This window comes from Amblyomma mixtum, chromosome 10, assembly GCF_055824585.1.
Source record: "Amblyomma mixtum isolate Tamu chromosome 10, ASM5582458v1, whole genome shotgun sequence".
Lineage (NCBI taxonomy): Eukaryota > Metazoa > Arthropoda > Arachnida > Ixodida > Ixodidae > Amblyomma > Amblyomma mixtum.
The window spans coordinates 17787808-17814169 of NC_143021.1; the positions used below are offsets into that span (position 1 = coordinate 17787808).

The window sequence follows — 26362 nt, forward strand, 5'->3', positions numbered from 1 at the left end:
ACGTTATCGAAACCCCCTTAAGATCGAGTGCTAGTATGGCCCTACTGTTTAGTTTTGCGCGGGGGATCGATAACCTCCATCTTCAGCTGCAGTAACACGTCCTGGATTGAGAAGTGTGCCCTAAATCTAAACATTGTGTGAGGTATAATATTGTGGCCTTCTATATACGTCGAAAGCCGCATGTGTACGGCCTTCTCCATTAGTTTCCCGGCGCACGACGTAAGCGAGATGGGCCTGAGGTTATTGATGTTCACCTCCTTTTCAGGCTTGGGAATAAAGCTGACATCAGCCGTCTTCCATGCCCTGGGTAACTGTCAACTTTTCCAGCACTCGTTGATATACTGCGTGAGATGTTCAAGCGCTTGCCGATTGAGATTGACAAGCAATCCCAACGTCACCCTGTCGTTCCCTGGCGCCGTGCCCCGCCTCAAGGCCACAAGCGCCGTCTGTATTGCCTCGACTTCGAACTCTCTGTGGAGGTCCGGATTGTCCATACCCTCATAATCCCGTACTGGCTCGTTGTCTTTCACTGTACAGAGTTACTTGCTCGCGAGGGCTGCAACTAGCTGCTGGTCCGTGCCCGCGAAGCCGTGTAGGGCTCTCTTGAGGTTACGTTGCTGATGCCCGAGAGACCTGCAGGGTTCTATCAAACATCTAAGAAGACTCCACGCAGCCTTGGTGTTAAGGTTGCCTTTCATGGAGTCGCATTTGGCAAACGAGTTGTTTTTGGCCACGGATCGTGCATACTCTTCTGCTTGCAAACTTAATTTCGCTACTTCTTCTGATGTCTGAAGCGTACGTGTGAAGCGGTCGGAACAACGACCAGTACATGAGCCGGGCATTCCCTCTCGGTTTGCGATGCTTATTATAGTCGAGGCAGATCTTGATAACGCAGTGGTCACTCCCTATGGTTTCCTGCGTGTTGTGCCAATCCTGATTTCTCGCTCCTTTAATCAACGAGAGATCTCGACATATATCTCTGAGACACTGTTGCCAATCCTCGTGGGATGCTGCGGGTCAGCAAAATCGTCAGTGCTAGGTCCGATATGGCCGCAGCGAGTCTCGTGCCCTTAATATCCTCCTTACTATATCCCCACACGAAGCTATACGCGTTAAAATCCCCCACAATGATGAGAGGTGCACTTTTTGCCAATTGCGCGGCCTTGTGAAAAATTTCATCGAAAGACGCACCCCCGTTATTCGGTCGACTATATATGTTCAACACATACGCACTTCTGCTAGTGCGTACGTTCGGCAAAAGCTGAATAAATGTTCCACCTCCGTGAGTAACTCCAGCTCAATTGTCACAGCCGTGCAATCCTTATGCACCAGAATGCAAGTGGATGAGCTGTTTTGATGCGTGCTGTATGGTCTGAGTGTGGCTTCCGTATTCACGTCCTGCAGTGCAATAATACCTGGTAATTTATCCAACTAATCTACGTATTGCTGTAGCGAATCCCTCTTCTTTCTAAACCCCCGGCAGTTCCACTGCAAAATCTGCAATTTAGGAGGGCGGGCCATGTTGAACACTAAAGGAAATCGCTCTTGGTGCGTCCACCCCGGCGTCGGGCGAATCACCAGCTGCAAGCTGCCTATTACCCACCCGGCCAGTTAACTTTGGAACCTTCGTCCGCGTACACTCCGCCAGCCCCTGAAGTTTGCGATCAATTCTGATTTCAAAGGCTTGCAACTTAATCAGACGGGGCTCCAAGATGCCCTGTAGGACCCGCTCTACCGCTGCCTGTATGCCCCTCTCAATAGCTGCCTGAACGTTTTTCTCAATAATAATTTGTAGAGTTCCTTCGAGGCTCGCCTGTATATTTTGCCTTATGCGAGCTTCCAAGCGCGGAAGGTCGTTCAGCAAACATCAAATCAAATCAAATCAAATCAAATCTTTATTTCGGCATCGCGAAAATGCTGAGGGTCGTGGACAAAAAGCCTCTTTATGGGCTTGACTAGGCCCACGGCCCTTTTCTACATGGCAGCATGGCATACAGCAAGAGAAAATTGTACACAGCTCTCAAAAAAAAAAAAAACATCGCTCCACAATTGCCTCAAGCCTGGCTTCTTTCTCTCTGGCACCGGGCCCCTTATCGGTCTCCGTCGCCACTGCGTTACTGTTTCTCTCCCCTTCCTCCTTTTTCTCACCCTGGGGGACAGGAGTTAGTGCGTGCTGAGAGGCAGGGAGGAAAGCATCCGTCTCCATTGCAGATACACCAGGCGTTTCTGGCATATTTTCTCCCCCTGCCGATTTTCTCAGTTTCTGACTTTTATACTTCGTTAGTTCCTCTTTTAATCTGCTATTTTCCTCCTTAAGTTTCTCAACAGCCAACGTGGGAGGCGGGGAGGCGGTCACCTGTGCCCAGCTCACATTGCTGCCCGTGGTTTCCTCAGATCCGGCTCTTCCCGATTTCTTGTCACCTGGACGACCGCTTCCTTCAGGCCCCTGCCGGGACGCCCCCGTTGCGATCCTCGCTTCGTGACCCGGCGACGGAGTCCGCATCCGCTTCTTCTGTGATTGCGGCCGAGGACCTGAATTCTTCCGGTCCTCTCTGGTTTGACGCTGGTTGCTGGATTTCCTTCCGCCAGGCTTCCGCCCGGCTCCGGCACCATTCCTGTATTTCCAGGTGCAGTCCGCTGAGTTCGTGAGATGGCCGCTCCCCCAGACTAGGCATCCGGGCTGGCACTCGTGCCCCTCTTCTTGGATAATGGTCCCAAAGGCCCGGCAGAGCTTACCTCGTGGATTAGGGCAAACGTCCGCTCTATGTCCCACTGTTCCGCAGCGGGTGCAAGCTGGTGTGGTCTTCCGGTATAGACGGACGAGCACAGCCTCTCCCCCAGTAAAACGCGTTGAACGGCACTTTACGGCCCTCGAACGTAATCACCGCCGCGTTCGACTATCCTAATTTCCTCACACCCACCACTAGAGTGCCTGGGGAGTAAATAGCTTGAGCAATATCTGCTTCGGACACTTTGGAAGCAACTTGAATTACTCCACGGCACGTATTTCCGGACATCTTAAGGTAGACTTGCACCGTTTGTAATTGGCCGCAAATCCGTGGACTCTCCACCGCGAGGACTTGGCGAATAACCGCTGCGTCTCGGATTCCAACAGTGACTATGTTCTGATCCCATGCTGGCCATATTGCAAGCGCTTGTGATTTGCGTTCGATACCGGCCGCACCATATATAGCTTCAACTATCTGATGGGTACCCTCGTAATTTGACAAGTTCAGCGTTCCCTTGGGTTTCACGACGACAGCCGAGTCCTCAGTGCCGAACTTGGGCACCACCTCTGGTCTCCAATGCATCGGTTCAAGCGGTTTGCTTGGCATCGAAGTGGCGTCAAGGCCGTCAGCAGCGTCTCCACCGCGCAACCGTTCCTGGCGTTCCGAGCTCACGCGCCTCGCAGACGCTCGCTCTTGCTCTTCTAATTTCTTCCGAATAGCATATTCGGTGGCTTCATCGAAGACTGGTCTCTTCGCAGCCTGTAGCTCCACTACTTGCATGCTTTCCGGGTCGTAGCCCCGTGCAAGACTCATGGTGGCCGCGCCTAGTGCCGCGTCAGCGGCCCGCGGCGTCGTCGCCAAGCCTTAGGCTTAGCAGCGGCGCCAACGTGATCGACAGACACAACACCGTAAAATCGCCAAAGGCAGGCCCACCTGGATGAAAAGGGTGTCTACGGGTGCCTGGTAACCTGCTGGACACACCTCAACTAGTGTTCAGCGATGCAGATTAATGGTTTGGCAGTAGGACATCCGTTTCGCGGAGCCGCCGTGAATCGCGTCCACTCTCCTTGACGGCTCGCGGCACCCTCCCCCGACAGACAAATTCAAAAAGAAGACTGGGCATGCATGCGAAAAGCTGCAGTTGTGCTTGTTTTGACGTCATGGCTGTCGCAGTAGGCGCACAATGCACTGGGAGCACTAGGATAACAGTGGAGGTTTTCGGCCGTCCACACACTGCTTGTATGGAGGCGGACGAGGAGACGCGCCTGTTGTGAATACGGTGCTACAGTGCTCTAGAACCTTGGGCAGTGTGTCGTCCGGGCTGGGAAGCAATGGAGGAGGCGCGGCCGTCGCAGCGATGACAGGCGCGCCAGGCGGCCAGGGGGCGCTGCTAGTAAGAGGAGTGCCAAGGAGTGGTGGAAGCGCAGCTCGAGCGCGCAGTCGTTTCACGTGCTGGCAGAGAAGAATTTGTGTTTTGTTGTTGTGCGCGTTGCATCGCCGTGTGTTGCGTTTTTCTGGTGTATTGTTGACGTCTGACTGTGCTTAAGAGTTGGATTAAGCGAGTAATGCGTGCACAATGACGGAGAGACGACGAGACAAAAGGGACACCACATGTTTTGTGCCGGGCTGCAACAGTGGTTACCGGTTGCAGGATGCAGCCTTTGTGCACAGGATGCAGCCTTTGTGCTGAATGCTTGACAATTTCCAAGGTGGCTGCAAACCAGATCTCGCAAAATGAGTTTATCCGGCAGTTTGATTGTGGCGGCCTATTGTATCCGTCTGGTCAACTTGCAAAATTAATCACCACACTGGAAGACTCATTCACTATTTTTTTTAGCACCAGAAAGATTAGTGCAGCAAGCATGTCTGATTTTGCTTCCTTTCTGCATGGTATTTCCCTTCCAATGGTTGGCTGTCCTGCCCATGATAGTGATGTCTCCCTTCGAATTGTTAAGTTTTATGTGCTCCTCAGGTTCAGATTCTACACGAAATCTTTGAACAAAGACAGGAGCTCTCAGCGAGAACGACTGAAGCACCTTAAGCTGAGGAGGTGCAAATGATTGTGGTGTATGTAGCCTGCCAAGGCTCTGCTTTGCATGCTGTGTCATGTTTGGAACTTGAATAAATAAATGTCAGCACATTGACCCGTTGTTTTCGCTCAATGCGCGAACTTTCTAAACCAATGAAAATGTCCTGGGCGTGAGTTTCAAAACGCCGCAGGCTTCGAACAATTGCCTCCACGCAACGAATTTACCAGCTTGTGTGCACAGTATCGGAAACGTGAGGTCCAGCAAGCACACGCTGAATGCGACCTGTACTTTAGCTCATGGCTAACGGCCGTTAAAGCGTGCACCGATCAAAATTCTCGTCGTTGGTATTATCGGTTTTCTACTGCTGCGCACTGCACGAAACAACGCATTATTGTTGAAATGTTGCACCTGCTTAGGTAAATGTGCCATCAGCAGCCAGCAAATACCTCAAAAATGCACCACTCAGTACTTAAACAACGTACCGCGGCCCTACCGCGGCAACGCAGCGGACGGCTCGCGGAGCAGCCGAGCAGGCCTTGCTTGGCACACCTATTACACGCAGCGCCCCCTGGCCGCCAGCGGAGCAGTCATCGCGAAAAGAGCCCTTCCTCCGCCGCCGCACGGCACACTGCCCAAGGTTCTAGAGCACTGTAACGGTGCTGTTGTTAAGGCGAAAGCCTTTAATGTCTCATCGTTGTAAGCAGCAGTTGTCGACAGAAATGTCACGCTTTTCAGTTGGTCGAAACGGTCGTGACGTCACAGTGCGCCAAACGGGGCCAATTGTACTTTGGCTAGTAGCCATGCAACTAATTGAAGGGATCATATAGTGATGCTCCAATTAAGTGGGGCTGAGCTTAGTTAATGGCTTAATAACTCAATGAGCCTAATTAACTTCTCTAGTCAGGCCATATAAATAAATAAAACCGAATAGGAAATTGGTCGAGCTCGGGAATCGAACCCCGGTCTTCGGAGTGCGAGACGAGCATGCTATCCACTCCGCCATGATAGCTTTTTTTTCTTTATTGCATGAATGAATACATCAATAAAATATCGTAGTTGTCGTGCCCCTTGGCAGACAACCGTGTCTAATGGACTTTCATTAACACAAGTTGGTCCATCAGACTCAATACATCATCCGCGCAATCTTGTTGCTTCAAGACTTCTCTTAACTTATACACATGTTCCACAAAATAACCACATACCGATCGTGCATCCAAGTCACAATGTCTTACAGCCATTCTACTCCTCCTAATGCTGTGAAGGCCCAATAACATAATCTGGTCATACTGTGCAACATCACTTTCAGTGGTCAAGTACCGAATTCCGCGCGGTGTCAATGGCAAGTCCTTTTTTAGGGTTCTTTGCAAAACATCCCAGTAGAACACCGCATCCCAACAATCGAGGAACACGTGTTCTACCGTCTCCGGTTTTCTACACAGGAGACAGTTCGAGCCCCAAGGAACAAAAAGGCCCTTTTCCTCTAGCCATGTTTTTACTGGTAGCCATATTGAAATATACCTGCGCTTAAAAGACACGGACAGAAAGAAAGAGACACACACACAAAGCGCTGGACTTACAACTGAATTTTTATTCGGGAAACACTGCTCTTTATGCACACCAGCAGCTGATAAAAATGGAAGATGGTAACACCCGGATGATAAAAATTGACAACTGTCTCGTCACATGTCCAGTCCTACCTTCCCTTTTGTAAAAATGCCCTTTCCTTTGATAGTAGTGAAAGGGACGTGCTACTCACACATGCAACCCCACTGTCCGCTATGCTCATGGCTTCAATTATTTCACGCGCCGTTTGGTAACGGTTCCTGCTTACTATCTTCGTCTCGTTATAGGAAGGTACACATTTACACTCTTGACAATGAACAACCAAATTCCCATCGCCCTTCCGTTCCATGTTCTTCCGATGTTCACGGAGCCGCTCGTTCAAACATCAGTGTTTCCCGAATAAAAATTGAGTTGTAAGTGCAGCGCTTTGTGTGTGTGTCTCTTTCTTTCTGTCCGTGTCTTTTAAGCGCAGGTATATTTCAATATGGTAAACCAACTCGCCCAAGAAACCACTCTGCTTACTGGTAGCGTTCCTGTGTGTAATTTAAAAAAAGAATGTCTTGACGCCAGGTGCAACAGTCATCTTTTTAACTCGCCTGAGAACATCTTTCCCAGGGCCTTCACAGTATAAGGTTCTGTACAGTGGCGCTGGAAACAACTGTTCAATAAGATCCTTGTATAAGCGCTTCGGCGTTACATTCGCTAAATACTCTAGCGAGAACCGCACTTGCAAAAACCTGAATGACCAGACAACCTCTCGCAGGAAGCGAGACTCCGCCATGATAGCTCGATGGTTTGGAGAGAACAAAGGCGCGTCTAGTGAATACGGTGTTTTCGCTCACTGCCATCCTCCTCCCTTCACTTCCGGCGAGGTTTAGGTGTCCACAGATATGTGAGACAGTTACTGCGTAATTTCCTTTCCTCAAATACAATTTTCATTTTCTTCATTACGGGCCATCTTTGTCTTTCCTCTTTCACTCCCACTTCCTCCCTTCGTCTACGGTGCGGTTCAGGTGTCCACCGAGATGGCAGAGAATTACTGCGCCATTTCCTTTCCTCAAAAACCGTTGCGTTCAAACGGCAAGGCATCGCGCCGAACGGGTGGTGGCGTTCCGTGGACTCCCTCGCAGCGCTACAACACGCTGTCGCGTTCCAGTCCTAAAGACAAAGATTAGGCATTAATCAGTAACATACCATTAATTAGTGATTTGTCATCACTTAGTAATTAGTACTCAATTACATGTGACGCCACCAGTGCCACAGAAGCAGTCAAAGTGGTGTGGAAAACGCTGTTGTTGTGACTGAGAGAAGGATGAAAAGGAAATTGCACGGGCCTGCTACTGGCTCGATCCGAGCCACCACCGCTGCCACGTGCAGACAGAGGAGAGATAAAAGATCAGAGGAAAGAGAAAAAGGAAAGAAAAGACGCGCGTCGCAGCAACAACTGCGTCCGCCGGAGCGGACGCTGCTCAAAAAACAGATAAGTGGCCGAAGCCGCACTCGCCGAAGCGAGAACAGATGACACTTTCGCCTCTACGCACTTTAGGCAGTCAAAGTGCCCCCTGAATTTTTGTTGTTGTTGTTGCGACTGAGAGAAGAATCAAAAGGAAAGTACACGGACCCGCCAACTGGCTCCAGCCGAGCCATCACCGCTGCCACGTGCAGATAGTGGAGAGTTAAAAGATCAGAGGAAAGAGAAAAGGAAAGAAAAGACGCGCGTCGCAGCAAAAACCGCGTCAGCCGAAGCGGACGCTGGTTGAAAAAAGAGATAAGCTGCCGTAGCCGCGCTTCGTCACCGACTCCTCTACAGTGCTGTCTTATGGAGCATTCGGTTGGCGGGACGAGAGCAGAGGCGCCGAGCAGTGCGGAGCAGTACAGTAGCACGCCGAGCAAGGGGGTGACTGCCCTCCCACGGGAACGCTCTCCGAGAGTCGAGAGCAGTGCGCCACGACCACGTGACCGCACTTCTCTTCCCAGCATTCTCCGCCTGCCCGCAGTGGCGGCAGTTGCAAGCCGAGGAGGCCAGCGCGCTGTGAAAAACCACGTGTTTTGGACATACGCGATGGTGGCTTCCATGCCCTTGTTCCCGCAGCACCACGAATTGCCTCCAAGAAGAACTGGTACAGAAATTACACGAAAAATCGGAAATAAAACCTAAATTATAGTTCAAATGTTTGCTCTTGGGAAATAAAAAAACTCTGCCTCTCCCGTAACCGAGAGTAGAGTAAGCATGAAATGTTTACGGGCATAATGCGAAGCGCGCGCGGACACGACGAGTCGCAGATCTGACAAGAATGTATATGCAGCGCGTTCGAAACTGTCCGAAGTGCGTAGAGGCGAAAGCGTTTTCAGCACCACTTTGCGTATGTGACACTGGTGATGTTACCACTGGATTACGTCACACATAATTCATGACGAAGTAATGACAAATTACTCATTAGTGTGTAATGACTGATTAATGACTAAATACTAATAAACTGCTAATTAATAGCGCTTAAGCTTCGCCTTTAGGAGTGGAACGCAACAGCGTGTTGTAGCGCTGCCAGGCAGTCCGCGGAACGCCACCACCCGTTCGGCGTGTTGCCTCGTCCTTTGAACGCGACGCTTTTTGAGGAAAGGAAATTACGCAGTAATTCTCTGCCATCTCGGTGGACACCCGAGCCGCACCTTACAGGAAGGTAGGAACGCCACCACCCGTTCGGCGCGATGCCTTGCCCTTTGAACGCAACGTTTTTTGAGGACAGGAAATGGAGCAGTAATTCTGTCATCGCGATGAACACCCGAACCGCACCGTGTCGCCAACAAGAGAGAAGGAAAAAAAAAGATAGCGCGGATATGACGCTTTATGCCATGTGACTTCCTCTACACTCGCTTTACAAGAGAGAGCAGCCGGGACTGCTCCCGACTGCTCTCAGCGCAGGGAAAGCCCCCCTCCTCTACCAATGGAAGAAAGTGATTCTACTCCTGCTCTCCCACTGGAGGGCGTTCGCTTGTCTGAGAGCACTTTTGAAGTGCTCTCTAGTGCTCCTGCTCTCCCACTCGAATTCGCCATTAGAAGGCTGCTTTAGAGACATGTACTGGGGGTGCCCATTCCTTTCGGGTGTGCACCAAGATATGAGAGACAGGCATTTCCTTTCCTCGTCCGCAGCGGTGGCTCAGTGGTTACTGTGCTCGGCTGCTGACCCGAAAGACGCGGTTTAGATCCCGGCCGCGGAGGTCGAATTTCGATGGAGGCGAAATTCTAGAGGCCTTTGTTCTGCGCGAAATCAGTGCACGTTAATGAACCCCAGGTGGTCGCAATTTCCGGAGCCCGTCACTACGGCGTCTCTCATAGCCTCAGTCGCTTTTGGACGTTAAACCACATTAACCTAATCTAACCTATTTCCTTTCCTTAAAACCAATTTTCATTTCATTTCATTTTCCTTAAGGCCCATACGGCGCGATTCGGGTATGCACCGAGATATGAAAGAAAGACAGGCGTCGTTTCCTCTCCTTAAAACCAATTTTCTTTTCGTTTTCCTTCCCTTACAGCGCGGTTCGGGTGTCCACCGAGATATGAGTGTCTCCTGGCGCCCTGTTTATGTTTTATTGATTTTTTATTTGTGCCGCGTGCGTCACTGAGTTTCGCGGATGCGTAGCTGTGGCAAATCTTGGCTCCGGCGGCTCACGCGAAGCGCGGTTAGGGTGCGGGTATTGAAGCTTTTCACATCAAAAGGTATGCGCCTTTCCTTTCTCAAAACCGAAAGAGGTCTTACACCGCGAATAAGATTAGTCTGCGAAGAATGTCTGTTGTCTCTCTTTCTCTCGCTCTCTCTTCGTGATTTGAACTGCGAAGGCTCATTGGCTAAGACACCTCTTCGTGCGTCTCAGCCAATGAGAAGGCGGAGCGAGCTCAGCTCCCGGGCTTACCCGAGCTAACCCGCAGCCATTTATTCTCCTTCGTTTGTTTATGCTTGTTTATGAGGTTTAACGTCCCAAAGCGACTAAGGCCATGAGAGACGCCGTAGTGGAGGGCTCCGGAAATTTTTTTATTCTCCTTCGGGCAGCGAAGCAGACGTGGAGCAGACGAAGCAGCGCTCAGATGCGCTCAGTACTTCGTGAGTAGCATTGCATATTTGTTTCTTGGTTTGCAAAAGGATAATTATGAGCTGCTTTGCCTGTCGCCTAAATTGCATGGGAGTAACGATGGTTAAGCAATCAGGAAATGTCGGCGAAAATTACCCGTGTGTTACGTGGGCGTTAGTGGCGCCGCGATTACTCGGAAAATATGTCGCGTCAGGAGTTGCATGGTGGTGAAAATATTTTAATGAAATGGTTTAGGAGGTTGTAGCCGTGGTTGGAGCTCTCAGTCCGGAACCCCATTGGCGTAGGCTGCTGTCCGGGCTCTTTCGATGAGTTGCTTTTGACTCTTTCCGTCCGAGCTGGACAGAGCTGCCTCCCACCCCTCCTGCGTTGGCTGGTTATTAACAGTGATCGCCTGATTTCGTTGGCAGGCCCATACCATATGGTACAGGTCCGCCTTCTCCCCGCAGAATTTGCATTGTGAGTCAAATGACTCCGGGTCTATGGCGTGTAGTCTTCGTGGGTTATTGTAAGTGTTGGTCTGTAGCTTTCGGAGGAGTTGTTCCTCCCCTTTATCTAGTGTCTTAGCCGGCGGAGGGTAGACCCGACGGGATAATCTTAAGTGCTGAAGTATGTCATTGTAAGTTAGTAGTGGGGTAGGAGGTTCCACGGCATCCGCACTGGGTGCCCGGGGGAGAAATGCTCGGGCTGAGGCATGTGCGCTCTCGTTCCCTGGGATGCCCTGGTGACCTGGTACCCATATTAAGTGTTTGTGTGTGGGTTGGTAGCCACGGAAATAGCTATCTTGCAGGATTTTAGCTGCTAGCGGTGCGACCCTGCCCCTGAGGTAATTGCGATACGCTGTCTGTGAATCTGTGAGAATGTATATTGAGCTAGTGTGTGTTGCAGCTAGAGCAATCGCCACTTCTTCCGCAGCCAGTATGTCCTGGCTAGCCAGTACTAGTCCGTCGACTGTTGTATTTTGGTGCACTACCGCGACGGCCGTCATTCCCTGCTCGGGACCCGCAGCATCGACATAGAACACGCCCTCGCGCTCGCCGTAGTGTCTTTTCATGGCTTCGGCTCGTGCTTGTCGTCTTGACTGGTGAAAATCAGGGTGCATATTCCTGGGTAGTGGAGCTGCCTTGAGTTGTCCTCTCCATGAGGCTGGGATGTCGGTTTTGGTGTCTAGCTGTCGGGGGCAATTGATGTTTAAATCACTCAGGACTTGTCGGCCAGTTCGAGTTGTGGAGAGCCGTACCACCTGCGCCGTAAGGTGTGCCTCTATCAGCTCATCGATCGTGTTGTGCACACCCAGTCGCAAGAGCCTGTCCGTCGATGTCGCAAGAGGGAGTCCCAGGGCCTTCTTGTAGGCAGTTCTGATTATGATGTCGAGGTTTTTTATGTCACGCTTCTTAAGGCGGAGGTAGGGCGCTACGTAGACGACGCGGCTTACAACGAAAGCCTGCACCAGTCGCAGAGTATCGTCTTCTCGCATCCCTGATTTGCGCGTCGTTATCCTGGCGATCATCCTGGCGACTTGCTCGCTCACGAGCCGTAGTTTCTGTAGGGCAAGAAGGTTGTTGCCGTCGCAATTTATGTACAGACCCAGTATCTTCAGGGTCTGAACTTCCTTGATGGGTGAGTTGTCTACGCGGATATTGATGGTGTCTTGATTCTTGCGTTGACGGAAGACTATGAGTTCGGATTTTTCGGGTGAGCACGTTAGTCCACACGCCCGGGCATAATTTTGAACTGTTGTCGCCGCGGTTTGTAGTTGTTCTTCAATCATTCCCATACTTCCCGTGGTTGTCCAGATGGTTATATCATCAGCGTACAGGGCGTGGCGTATTCCCTGTACCTGATTGAGAAGAGGTGAGAGGTTTAGGAGTGCTATGTTGAAGAGAAGTGGGGATAGTACTGCCCCTTGCGGAGTGCCTCTCGTGCCCATCTTCACTTGCGTTGTGTGTTTTGAGCCGGTGCTGATGTTGACGGTTCTGTCCGTAAGGAAATCGCAGATGTACGAGTAGGCTCGCTGTCCGCAGTTCATGCTGTGGAGGTTGTTGAGGATTGTGGAGTGTTTGACATTGTCAAACGCTCCCTTGAGGTCAAGTGTTAGAAGCGCTCGGTTACTGTTTGTGCGTGCGGGATCAATGACTTCACGTTTGATTTGCAGAAGCACATCATGGGTGGACAAGTGTGCCCGGAATCCAAACATCGTGTGTGGCAGTAGCTCATTGTCCTCAAGATAATTGGAGAGACGGGTGTGGACTGCCTTTTCCATGAGTTTGCCTGCGCACGACGTGAGGGATATGGGGCGCAGGTTTTCAATGCTGATTTTCTTGCCGGGTTTGGGAATAAAGTGTACATTGGCTGTTTTCCATGCTTGTGGAATGGTGCCGGTACGCCAACATTCGTTTATGTAATCCGTGAGTTGCTGCAGAGCCTCCGTGCCGAGGTTGGCCAGAAGTCCGACAGTAATTTTGTCTTGTCCCGGGGCTGTGCCTCGGCGCATATCTGCTAGTGCTGCAATGATTTCCTCTGAAGTGAAATCTCTGTCTAGGTCTTCGTTCGGTTCCCCACGGTACTCCTTATTGTAGGGTTGTGGGTCTCGCGCGGTGCAGATATAGCGACGCGTGAGTTCATCCACGAGTTCATGATCCGTGCCTTGAAAGCTGTGTAGGGCTCGATGCAAATTTCTGTGTTGTTCACTCTTCGCTTTCGGAGGGTCAATTAGGCATCGCAGAAGGTTCCATGTAGCCTTGGTGTCTAGGCGGCCTTTGAGGGATTCGCACTTCGTTAGCCAATTGGTGCGAGCGAGGTCCCATGCGTATTGGTCTGCTTGAATAGTAAGCTTGGCTATTCGAAGTCTTAGTTTCCGATTGTGTCTTTGTTTTTTCCATCGTTTTATAAGACTACGTCTTGCTTCCCAAAGGTGTAGGAGGTGGTTGTCAACAGCTGGGTGGTCCTCCGTGGTGGCAAGAGACTTTGTGAGCTTTTCTTTAAGGTCGAGAATGGAAGCCGCCCAATCTTCGTAGCTGGTTATTTGTTCGGATGTGGTTAGTTTGGTGTCCTTTCTGAATGTCTCCCAGTCTGTAATTCTGGCTTGCCCTCGTGGTTTGCTGTGCTTGTTGCTTTCGAAGATGGTCTGCAGCACGTAGTGATCGCTGCCTAGGGTCTCTCCTGTATTGAGCCACTCATAGTTGCGGGCATTGCGGACGAGCGTGAGGTCGGGAGAAGTATCCCGCGTTACGCTGGTGCCGACTCGCGTCGGGTGCTGCGGGTCCGTGAGTAGGGTCAGGGCCATGTCAGCGATGGCGGATGCTAGTTTTCTGCCTTTCGTGTCTTCCCTGGGGTATCCCCATAGGGGGCTAGAAGCATTAAAGTCGCCAACTATAGCTAGGGGAGCTTTTTGGGCTTCTCTTAGGGCTTTAAGAAAGATCACGTCGAAGGCTACGCGGTGCTGTTTGGGGCGACTATATATATTGAGTATATAGGTGCCCTTGCTGTTTCTGTGCTGTGGCAGTATTTTTTTGAAGGTATATTCAATGTCGCTGTCTAGATTAAGGTCTACAGTGATTGCCGTGCATGATTTGTGGACCAAGATGCATGTCGAGGGATTTGTTTGATGTGTTGAGTATCCTCTGATCTTAGCCTCCATATTCACTTCTTGCAGGGCTATTATTTGCGGCGTATCGGGATGAGAGTCTATGTATTGCTGTAATGTTTCCCTCTTCCGTTTTAGTCCTCTGCAGTTCCACTGTAGGATAGTAAGTTTATGTCTACGTTGTGGAGCCATGCTGAACACTAGAAACTTGTGCCTCATCATGTGGTGCGCCCTCAGGTTGTTGATCTGGCTGAGTGCTTGGCAGACGACGAGTTCCCATTTTACCCTGCAGCTTTGTGCCTCTGTTGTGAGAAACATCTGATAATTCCTGAAGTTTGCGGTCAATTCTGATCTCCTGCGATTGCATCCTTATTAAAACTGGTTCGAGGTTTTCCATCATGGGTTTAATAACTGATTCGAACATACTTTTGATTGTCGTCTCGATCATAATTTGTAATTTATTTTCAATGAGGTCTTGAATTGTTTTTTCCAAGCGAGTGATGCGTTCCTGGGTTTGGGGGTGCTCTGTATATTGCTGCTTTAGTGCCTGCGATGGTGGTGCCTGCGGAGTTGGTGCCTGGTGGGGTGCGTCTGGTGTAGTTGCTTGCCTCTCGGGGGTGCTAGCATCTAACTGGTGTGGAGACGGAGGGTGTAGCTCTGCCCTATCTTCTTCCATCGGACATGCCTGTTGCGTCGATGGAGGTAATGTGTTGTTTGGATTGACTGCGATGACTAACTGCTGTTTCAATGTGCTATTTTCTGATTTTAGTTGTTCAATCTCTGCTTTAAGTCGTTTGTAAGCCAACGCTTCGGGGGAGGAGGCAGCTACATCTGCCCAGCTCACCTTGCTGCCGTTGCGCTGCTCCTTGTTATGGGGTCCTGTTGTCTTCTCGGCTGGACGACTGCCGTTGTTGTGCGTCACATTATCGGTAGTCCCCGGTCCATTGCTTGAAGAGCGTGAGCCGGGTGGTGCTGAGTTGTTGCTGGACTGGTCCTGGTGGGTCAGTCGGTCCCCGCTGCTCGATGGACCTCTGCTGCCGGACCGGTTCCGAAGCCTGGATCTTGACCGGTGGTTGAATTCTCCTGTCTTGGGCTTGGTTTTTTGTGATGTTCGGTACTTGTACTTGCACTGATTCGACCCCATGGGATGTGGACCTTCGCAGACCGTGCACTTGGGTTGGCAGTCGTGGGATTCTGGAACATCTTGCTGACCGCACTGCGGACATCTTGACTTCGAAGGGCAAGGGCAAACATCCGCCCGGTGTCCAAGTTTCCCGCACAGTGCGCAGGCTGGCGTTGTTTTCTTGTATAGGCGTACTGGAACCGCTTCACCGTAGTAGAAGACGTGAAACGGAACCTTTCTTCCTTCAAACGTGATGGCCGCCACGTTGGAGGAACCTAATTTTCTCACGCTCACCACTGGTGCGTCCGGGGAGCGAAGCGCGTTCGTGATGTCTTCGTTGGAAACCCTCGGGTCCACTTGTATTACTCCTTTGCAAGTGTCGTCGGAGGGGCGGAGGTAGGAGTACACTGCCTGTGCCTTGTCCCCAAGCTGAATTTCGTGAATTGCCAGGATCTTTCTGATTATTTGGGCGTCTCGCACCCCGACGACGATGATGTTCTGTTCCCATATGGGCCAAACGCTGAGCTCGGCTGAGCCCTTGTCGACGCCAGCAGCAATGTGCAAGGCGTTTCCGACCGCGTTGCTTCCCCTGAATTTGCTGAGATCCAGCGTTCCTTTAGGTTTGATTATGATCACTGCGTCTTGCTTGTCCAGACGCGGCTGCGGAGGTGGCTTCCAACGCTTGACTTGCGTGCGGGGCGTCTGCTGCAGCGGCGTATCCCCTGCCGCGGTGACGCGTCCGTCTGGCGTTCGACCTTTTTGCCGTGCCGAGTGGTCGTCACGGGCTGATGCGCGTTCCCACTCTTCTATCTTGCGTTGGATAATCGCCTCCGTAACCTTGTCGAAAACTGGGGTTTTCGCCTGCGGCATGGTGACAATCTGCATCCCCTCCGGGTCGTATCCCATCAGGGTCGTCATGGTTTGCGGCAGAATTTGCCCGCGGAGCCGCGGCGGGCAGCTGAGTCGTGGCCTAACTGTTAGGCTTAGCAACTCGCGCGATCCGCTTGGTCTTCAAATTCTCGAAGGATTTGAGAAAACGGTCCCACCTGAACAAGGGTGAGTGGTCTCCTCGTTGTTCTGGAAGTGTAGCCAGATGGTGTCGCAGCGCTTCGGCAAATGCTTCGGGAAAGGATCATAAAATTCGGCGGAGCCGACGTGAGACACGTCCGCTCGTCCCGACTGCTGAGGCGCGTCCTCCAGGAGTTGCATGTTTGTTCAGAAAATGTTGTTGCGTGAACACGACTTCAGATATTCTTATGTTCTTTCAGCACTTGTATATTCTAGCGTCTTCAAGCACCCAAAGCAAACCCAGCCACCGGTACCGGAAAATTATTTAGCGGAATGTCTTTAAGCGCATCGCTCGTAAAATTCATGCTACGTCGACGCTAAAGCCAGCACTAGACAAAATATTTTCGGATGTGGACGATCGATGGTAAAATTTGCCTTAAGCGCACGTTCAGAAATTTGGCTGCGTCATCGTTGTGCATAATAATGCAAGTCTGTGCTACGGTCTCCACGGGCACTACTGGCGCTGCCGGGCTGGCAAACCCGGTGCGAGCGCCGAAGGGACGCTAAAAGTGGCACACCTCCATCTAATGACTTCACAGCAGCAGCATTAAGGCCTTGAAAGCGTGGACGTGAGGCGCCCGAAACGCTTGTAAGCGTCTCTCAGGTGCCGACGCTTATTAATTTTTTAATGAGGGATTAATGTGCCAAAGCGACTCGGGCTGCGTGCATTAAAGGCTTCGGAAATTTCTACCACCTGGAGTTGGAGAGGCTGGCTGGACGTGGCGTGGATCGGACGCTCGTGCGAACGCTCCTCGCTTCACCCATGCCCACCGCTGAATTCAGCGACGGTCAACACCGCTCTCGCCTGGATTTGGTGTTTGAAGCTCGGATAACGCCGTCGAACGCATCGGCAAGTCCCTTTTTGCCTGTTTGTGCGGACTTTTTTGCGATTCGGCTCTCGCCGGTACGCACGGCCCGCTAGGCCTACGCCAGGCCTAGCGACCCCGCTCTGACGGGGCTGTGCCGCATTTTCTGAGTGGGATCTTCGCCCAACATTGGATATGGAAGTCACCGTGGAGGGGACTGATATAGCCCCCGAAGAACTTTCGAACCAATATGGTTGGTTCACCGTCGGTGAATCTCAACGATCCGGTCACGAACGCCGAAGGACACCCCGCGGCACACAATGGAACCGATAGCGCCCAGGGACAGGGCAGCATGCGGCAATCTGCCGACTCCTCTGCGAAAAAGATTGGCCGACGACTTGCTCGACAATCGGTGGCGTCGAACCTACCTCGCCTACCCAAGGGCGCAACCAAAGTGATACTCCGGCCATCGGGCGGCCTCCGTATACTCGAGAGCTGTGGCCAACTCGGAATCTTTCAACTCATTCGTGACGCCGCGGGTGTAACCTTGGCGGAATCTTCTGAAGACTGCATGCTCCTCAACTTCAAGCAACACACCATACTGGTGGCCACCCATTCCGCGGCACGAGTGGAACGCTACTTAAGCATCCAGGAGCTCACCTACGGCGAGAACAAGATCGCCATCACCTCGTATGTCGCCACGCCGGACGGCAGTGGTAAAGGAGTGATCCAAGGCGTTCCCAAACATCTATCGGACGCTGTCATCCTAGCGAACCTTCAGCATCCCAGAAATCCTCCAATATGTGGTGTCCGGCGCATGGGTGCGCAGTCGCAGACGGTCCTCATTCTCTTCAACGGTGAGAGAGTTCCCCGTTAGATCAGCTTCGGCGGTGGCATGATTCGTTGCTGCCTCTACAAAAAAAAAAAAACGAAGTGTGTTCTTTGTGCGGACAACTCGGACATCGCAGAGACGTTTGCCCGGACCCGAAAAACGCTCGCTGCCGCGGATGCGATATGGCCAACCCTCCTGAAACGCATACCTGTGAGCCTAAGTGTGCCTTGTGCAGTAAGGGCCATGAGCTGGGCAGCAACAAATGCCGCGAGATCTACCGCACTCCATACATTGTGACCAAACGCCGCTGGGAACAGGAACGCCAACATCAGACCCAGAATAGCCAAGAGACGCCGCAGTCTAAAGAGCGACGCAGCCGCTCCAAAAGCAGGGGGCGGACGGACTTTAGACATCGATCCAGCTTTTTTCCACGACTGCAACAGAGAGGCCGGTCCGCCTCCAAATCCAGGACTCCTTCACACCAGGCACGGAACCCCGGTTTGAACCAGGACGCCGTCGGCACGCAAAAGGTAGGCTGGGCAGATAAAGCCTCCCAGAAATCTAACTCCAACCCCTCTGAGCTAGCAGACCTGAAAGTGCTGGTAGGGAAATTACTTCGCGAGGTGGAGGAACTAAAGAAAGAAAATGCCGCTCTAAAACAGCAACAAATGCAGACTGGGTCACCGCCTATGACCGGTGGCGCCAATAACCCTACCCCCTCTACCTCCGCCGGAGCGGACATGCATGTTGAATCACCGCGGGCACCGCCGCCTAAGCGAAAAGCGGGCGGTTCCCTCTCCGAAGACCAAAAACTAGCCGACAGCATTCACAAAATTGAAGAAGCGCAAACGCAGACTACTAACACCCTCATTCAAATGCAGCTTACAATGACTTCCATCATGGAAGAATTATGCACACACCGGCAGGAATTACTTAACTTAGGCACCTGGCAGCAGGAAGCAGAGAGTAGGCTTTTTCCCGTCAAAATTCGCAAATCCGCTTCTTCTGAAGCGGTATCAGACTAGCACAATATGGCGCCACAACCAAACTACACCATCTGGCAGTGGAACTGCCGAGGATTTAGCCGCAAACGAGCTGTACTCCAACAATTCCTCCACAATAGGGATGGACCGGACTTAATCGCACTACAAGAGACACAAACCAATAGCAAGCTAGCTGGATATCAATCCTTTTCATCGGGGGGTGAAACGCTTGGAGTCACGACTCTCGTGAAACGAAATATTACGGTTGTCCAGCACGATACCCCAGTCACAAATGTCACACACGTGCTAGTCGAATTAATTCCGCCTAGGAAACCTGACCACAGTCTGTTTGTGCTGAATGTCTATAGCAGCCCAAAGTTACGGAAAGCAAGCTTTGGCCCGCTCTTTCAGGCGACCCTGAAAATTGCAGGCAATCACCCCGTCATTTTCACGGGAGACTTTAATGCCCAACACCCGGCTTGGGGGTACCCACAGGAGGACATTAAAGGTAGAAAATTGTGGCTCACCGCACAACAGTGTGGGTTGACTCTTCTTACAGACCCAGTAGTCCCCACCCGCTGCGGCAACAGTGTTTCCAGGGATACGACTCCCGATCTGACTTTTGCTAAACTTTCGGGCACTCCAACATGGATAAACACTCAACAAAATTTCGGTAGCGATCACTACATATTGGAAATAGTGGCTTCAACTGGCCCCAAGCGTCGTAGCGCTCGAGCTCCCACCCTTGTCGATTGGGACATGTTCCGCGCTAAAAGGGCCGCCCGAGAAGCTGATACCCCCGATATACTAGAGATAGATATCTGGGCACAGGATCTTTGTCAAGATACCAAGGCAGCCACCCGTACGTTAGAGCAGGCTGACCACCTGGAGATTGCGGACAGCCGGCTTCTTCACCTATGGGAGGCAAAGAGAGGACTCGAGAACCGACTCAAACGACAGCGGTGGAACCGCAATCTGCGCAGAAGAATAGCTAGGCTAAACAAGGAGATCGAGGATCATGCGGTCAAACTTACTCAGCAAAACTGGGAGGACATATGCAACCGCATGGATCGCAATATGGGAGTCTCTAAGACTTGGAACTTGCTCCGTCATCTACTTGACCCTGCAGGTAGCAAAACCACCCAGAGGCAGAACCTGCAAAAGCTTGTGCATGCATACGCAGGCACACCAGAGGACCTTTTCCTTGAACTTAAAGACAGATATATTGGCAATGCTCCTATCGAAGCCTTCCCAGATTATGCTGGTCCGGAAAACACGCAGCTCGACTCCCCGATTACTGTGGATGAGGTTAGGGCAGAGATTGCCAGGCTAAACTGTAAATCCGCCTCTGGCCCAGATGCAGTATACAACAAGATCCTCCGCAACCTAGATGAACAGTCGCTACAATCACTAACTGAGTATATGCAGAAATGCTGGTCGGAGGGCTCAATCCCACAAATATGGAAAACGGCAGAGATCATTCTCATTCCAAAACCTGGGAAGGCACTCAGCCTTGAGAACCTCAGGCCAATTTCGCTCACGTCTTGTGTGGGTAAGCTCATGGAGCACGTAGTTCATACCCGCCTCAACCGGTTTATGGAGGAGAACGAGCTTTACCCCCAAACCATGATTGGCTTTCGACCAAAACTTTCTACGCAGGATGTAATGCTTCAGCTCAAACATCAGATTATTGAGGCAAAAACGCGGGACACCAGAATAATTCTTGGACTCGACCTGGAAAAGGCCTTTGACAATGTCAGACATGATGCGATCATGGAGAACCTTCATGAACTCGGGGTGGGAGCCCGCACCTTCAACTACATCCGCGACTTTCTCTCAGGTAGAAAGGCGCATTTTCAAGTAGGAGGTCTCCGCTCGCGTGACTTCCCCCTCGGCAACAAGGGTACCCCACAGGGATCGGTCCTGTCACCCTTTCTCTTCAACGTTGCAATGTTGAAACTTCCACACCAATTAGCGCAGATCCCGCAACTCCACCACAGCCTCTATGCTGACGATATCACCTTGTGGACCGCCGAGGGCAGTGATGCCGGAATCGAAGAGAGACTCCAGCGTGCCATCGATATCGTGGGGAGCTACGTAGACCCCAGGGGGCTGCGGTGCTCTCCAGCCAAATCTGAATTTCTCATATACCGCAAAATCAGATCCCTTGCGCAACCCCCACCGGCCATCGAACTCAGTATTCGTGGAGTCCCCATTCCACGAGTACCCAAAATTAAAATCTTGGGCCTAATTCTACAAGAACACGGCTTCAATGGTGACGTAATTCAGAAGCTTCAGGGAACCTCGCAGCAAATTATGCGACTCATTCGCCGCATTAGTAACCGCCACTCGGGCTTGAAGGAAAGCAATACTCTCCGTTTAGTACAAGCCTTTGTGATCAGCCGCATCGCTTACGTATGCCCTTACCTACATCTCAAGTCAGCTGAAAAAGAGAAAGTGGAAGCCATAATCAGAAAATGCGTAAAACAGGCAGTTGGGCTACCCATGCACACAGCGACTGAGAAAGTCTTAGGTCTCGGTCTTCATAACACCCTAAGTGAGATTATTGAAGCGGTAACCGTCTCCCAGTACGAACGACTAACGGCCACCCCAACTGGCAGGCACATTCTGTCCACACTCGGCATAACATACGAACGACAAGGCGGACCAACAACTGACCTTCCAAAACATATACGCCAGCTTCTGGTCATTCCTCCACTACCTCGGAACATGCACCCCGATTTCCACGCTGAACGTCGTGCAGAGGGAGCCAAATCATTAGGCAAACGCTTCCTTAATGATACCTCTGTGGTATATGTTGATGCAGCAGATTCTTCGGCTGACAAGATGGTAGCTGTGGTCACCACGGAATGTGGTACACTCATAACGGGGGGCACTATACGCACTCAGCACACACATGTTGGAGAAGAAACAGCCATTGCTCTAGCCATTGCGGGATCCTCGGCAGAAACCATTGTCAGCGACTCAAAATTGGCAATACGTAACTACACGTTTAGAAGAATCTCTCCACAAGCGGCACGGATTCTGCTAAATTATCAGCCCACGCGGCGCATTCGCCTAATCTGGACGCCTGCTCATGCCTCCCTTGCTGGTAATGAGGCGGCTCATAACCTAGCTCGAGAACTATCCCGCCGAGCTGGGTCGTGCAGTACACCCGCCCTATACTCCGGCAAGGACAGGTTGTTTTCTTACAGAGAAATCCTGCAGCACTACAGGCTTGCAAGACTCAGATTTCCCCCAGCAGATAAAACGCTTTCCAAGCAACAGGCGAAAGCCTGGCGTAAACTTCAAACTAAAACCTATCCAAATCCCCAATTGTGTAGCTTCTATTCGGATGGACTGTACTCAGACAAATGCAAAAATTGTGATGCCAAAGCCGATTTAAATCATATGATCTGGAACTGCCCGCAGTCCCTACCCGCGAGTCGCTTCATTACCGACTCTGATAATTGGGAGGCTCTATTGCTCAGCCCTGACCCGGGGACACAGATCAAGCTCCTCCAGCTGGCTGAAGACGCCGCCGCTGCCCAAGGGATAGCGGCCGCCGTTTAAGCGGGGGGCGACTTCGGGTCGCTCCTCTATATCCGCTGGAAATAAAGTTCCACCACCACCACCACCACCTGGAGTTTAACGTGCACTGACATCGCACAGCACACGGGCGCCATTTGCGTTCCGCCTCCATCGAAACGCGGCCGCCAGATATTTTTCTGCGTTTCGTGCAGCATGCACTTACTAGTTGCGGTCTCACTCACGGCAGGGATTCGAACCGCGACATATGTTAGCTGTGTAAACGCTGTATATTTGATGGCAGCCTCAGCGTCGGCTCATTTTCGTTACTGCGTAACACTTCACCATTACAAGCGTTCAAGTGCGGGCTAGTTGGTTGCTCATTAGAAAAAACAGCGCGAAGGACGCAGACGAAGAAGAAATGACGCTTCACCCGCTTTGGCATCATGGCATCACCCGCTTTGGAATTAAACAAACCAAAAGATAAAACCGTGAACCCACCCTCTTTGTCCGCGGGAATAGCACTTAAGGAATGCTCCTTAAGAAAGTTCACGACACGTTGAACAGGAGGGCGCGACATACCAGGCTTGCATTTGACCACAGCGTCGACTCCTTGAGATATGCACCGCTCCTTTTCTTCCGGAATTTACTTGAAACCTGTCTCACAAGTGACAGGAGCTCAGGCGCACTTTTCTTCGGTTGGACAGCAAATTTCGGTCCAAGGGCAAGAACCTCAGCGACGTCCTTAGGAAGCTGCAGGTTTTCATGGTTGTGCACCTGCTCACTAACAGTACGAGTCGTACGAGTAGCCTGCTCGGCTCTGTGTAAACTGTCAATGCTTAGTTGCGTCAGTAATCCCGGTACTGAGCCAACTCTTGCTTGCAAGAGAAAACATAAAAATAAGTTCGTTGACTGCACTGAGGGACTAGTATATGAGATTCCTCTTTCATGCGGGAAAGTGTATGTAGGGCAAACGGGACGATGCCTGAACGATCGATTAAGAGAGCATAATAAGGATGTCGAAAATTCCAACGACCGTAACCTGCCTCTTCACTGCCTCGAATGCACTAAGGAACGCAAAATAGAATGGAAACCGCTTTTCGATAAATGTCATGCTAATAAGAGAAACAAAGACCGCATCACAAGGGAGATAATAGAAGTTAAAAGAATTTTGGAGCTTGGGGACAGTTGCGTTAGCACTCCTTCCCTCGCGTTATCTGACAAAGAGCTGGCGTTCTTGGCAAAGCGAAAGACTAGATCATTTGCTTCATCTTCGGCATGCGCATCACATCAACTGCTTTTGTTTTTCTGTCGCGCATCAAGCCATGTATATGTATTTGTACACTTCTGAAAATAAATATCAGTTGTCAGTCAGCGCTGTTTGTCTCTTGTGCCTTCTCTTGTTCGTCTGCGTCCTTCGCACAGTTTTTTCTAACTTCACCATTGGCAGTCCGAAGCCCGGAGTGGCTCGCAAATGTGTTTATGGAAAGGCGCATAGCTAGTTCACTTTGTCGGTGGACACCTCAAGGGCTCCACGAATTTTAAAGCGAAAGCCTTTAATGCCTCATACTGTCGTTAACAGACGATGACGGCAGCCGTGTCGAGAGACGCGTCGGCAGCGGTGTCGACAGACGCGTCGGCAGCCGTATCGACAGACCCGTCGGCAGATTTGTCCGCCTTTCGGCGTCACTGCTTAAAAAGAAACTGCGCCGAGGGTGGGAATCGAACCAGATCCTTTGGCATTTGAAGCGGAGATGCTACCACTTTGAGGAAAAACACAGCGCACTCCTAAGACACGGACAAAGAAAGGCAAGACGATACAGCGCTGATACTACCACTCCGCCACGGAGGCTGAAGGTTTGAGCATGAATAAAGACGCATCTAGTGAATGCATGGGTTTCATAAATAAATTAAAAGAAATAAAGTGAAGGAACGAAAAATAGAAATAATCGAAAATAAAAACTAAATAAAAATGACATGTGGAAATAAAGAAAATAAAACAATAGAAATAAGAAAAAGAGCAAAAACAAGAAATAAAAAAAATGGCTGAGGCTTAGCTAAGGTTAAGCCTAGTCAGATGCGAAGCATATTAATGGCTAGGCTTGGCAATACATGGCTTTCCTTCGTTGAATACTTGGTCATTTTAATACAACCACTAGAAGTGTAGCAAAGATTGCTGTGGCAGCTATATACGGGATCATCGGTGAATTCAATGAAGAGTGTACAACCGCTGCCCCAGGACAGGCTACAACAGCATTCTTGGCACCCATGGAAAGTACATTGGAAACACCCTTAGTTATTCCACCACCGCCACCATTCCCTATAGACTGTATTGATGTACCCCCAGCAGCCGCAGGCAGCGCCTCTGATGTGGAGCCTCCACCGCCGCGGCCGACCGCGCGAGCCGGCAGCCCATCATCATCATCATCATCAAAACGTTTATTTCCACCGAAATGAGACTCCTTTTTGGACCCCCCGGCACGCAGGCCTAAGGGAGCCCTACTTAGGAGCCTCGCAAACTAAGGTCTGGTGAAGACACATTGTCTCTTCACGGCCTCAGCCGCCAGGCGGATGGCTTGTTGCTGCTTAGCGGGGTCCTCGCTCCGCAGCAAGGTCTCCCAGGCTTCTCTATCGTCTATGACATGGTCGAGAGTGCCCCTCTCCCCACACGTTATACAATATTGGTCTTTCTCCTCTTTGGAGATTGTTATGTATACCCAGAAGGGGCTTATATGATTCCCCCCTTGCAATCTTCTCCACGCAATTGCCTCCTCTTTTGCGAGGGAACGGTCGGGCGGTGGATAGACCCTCCTGCTCAGCTTATAATGTTCCGTGATCTCGTGGTATGAAATTAGGCTATCTTTCATGTCTATGCGGGAGGGCTGCTCTGCGGCCGCCCGGTGATAGAGAGCTCGGGCAAGCTCGTGTGCAGCCTCATTTCCTGCAATAGACTCATGCGCTGGGATCCATATTATCTCTATGTTACGTTCTATCGGCCTCGCCTCGAGGACGTGTTTGGCCTCTTCCGAGATTCTTCCTTTCGCGAAGTTTCTTACTGCAGTTTTGCTGTCACTTAAAATCGTCGTGGCCTTGGTACCGACGCAAGCAAGCGCTATCGCCAACTCTTCCGCCGCATTGGCATCTCTCATGCGGCTCGAAGCCGCTACCGTTGGTACTCCTGCCCCGTCGACCACAGCGGATACAGCCGCCCCGTGCTGTCCGCACGCCGCGTCTACGTACGCCACCTGGTCTGCCGGTCGCTCCTTCATCTTCCTCTCGCAGGCCTTAGCCCTATGTTCTCGCCTTTCCTTGTTATATACGGGGTGCATGTTCCGCGGCATAGGTGGGACGCATATCTTGGCCCTGATTCCTGCCGGGATGTTTACCATCTTGTGCGTGCTACCTTCTGGCCGGATTCCTACCCATTCGAGTATTGTCCTGCCCGTTTCAGACTGGCCGAGCCGTTCTAATTGGGATATCCTCACCCCCTCTGCCAGCTCAACCCATCTGTTGTGTACCCCCATTTTTTCAAGCCGCTCCGTCGACGTAGATATCGGAAGTCCCAGAGCTCGCTTGGCGCATTTCCGCAATATTCTATCTACCTTCTCTATTTCTGCCTTGTTCATGTTTAGGTACGGCGTCGAGTAGCAGATCCGACTTATTACGTACGCCTGCGACATTCTCAGGAGATTCCTTTCTTTTAGTCCTCGCCCTTTTACCGCTACCCTCCTGAATATGCCTACCACTTGGTCTGCATATGTCGCTAATTTCTTTATGGTATTGGTGTTGTTGCCTTTCTTGTTGATAAACATGCCTAGGATCCTCATTTCCTCGACCCTGGGCACCTCCAGGCCTCCCACCACCACTTTAATTTCTACGTCTCTCTAGTTCCTGCTGTTGCTATTGTACACGAAGAGCTCCGACTTCTGCGGTGAGCACGCCAGGCCTCTTTCGGCCGCGTACTTCACCACTAGGTCTGCTGCCCTTTGAAGACTCCACTCAATTTCCGCGTCGCTTCCGTTATTCATCCA

General features: G+C 51.2%; 1 protein-coding gene and 1 pseudogene across 1 annotated transcript; both read right to left on the reverse strand.

Annotated features, from left to right (window-relative positions):
- LOC149325248 (uncharacterized) overlaps positions 1 to 3542 on the reverse strand; it is a 40913-nt pseudogene extending 37371 nt beyond the window's left edge.
- Positions 3543 to 24674: 21132 nt separating this feature from the next.
- Positions 24675 to 26158, reverse strand: LOC149325249 (uncharacterized). Its single transcript, XM_089565086.1, has one exon. It carries the CDS (start codon positions 26156 to 26158, stop codon positions 24851 to 24853), a length of 1308 nt encoding a protein of 435 aa, XP_089421212.1. The 3' UTR covers positions 24675 to 24850.
- Positions 26159 to 26362: the final 204 nt, after the last annotated feature.

Excerpts from the sequence above, each read along its gene's own strand:
- LOC149325249 (XM_089565086.1), bottom strand. The coding sequence starts at position 26,158 with ATGAGGATCCTAGGCATGTTTATCAACAAGAAAGGCAACAACACCAAT.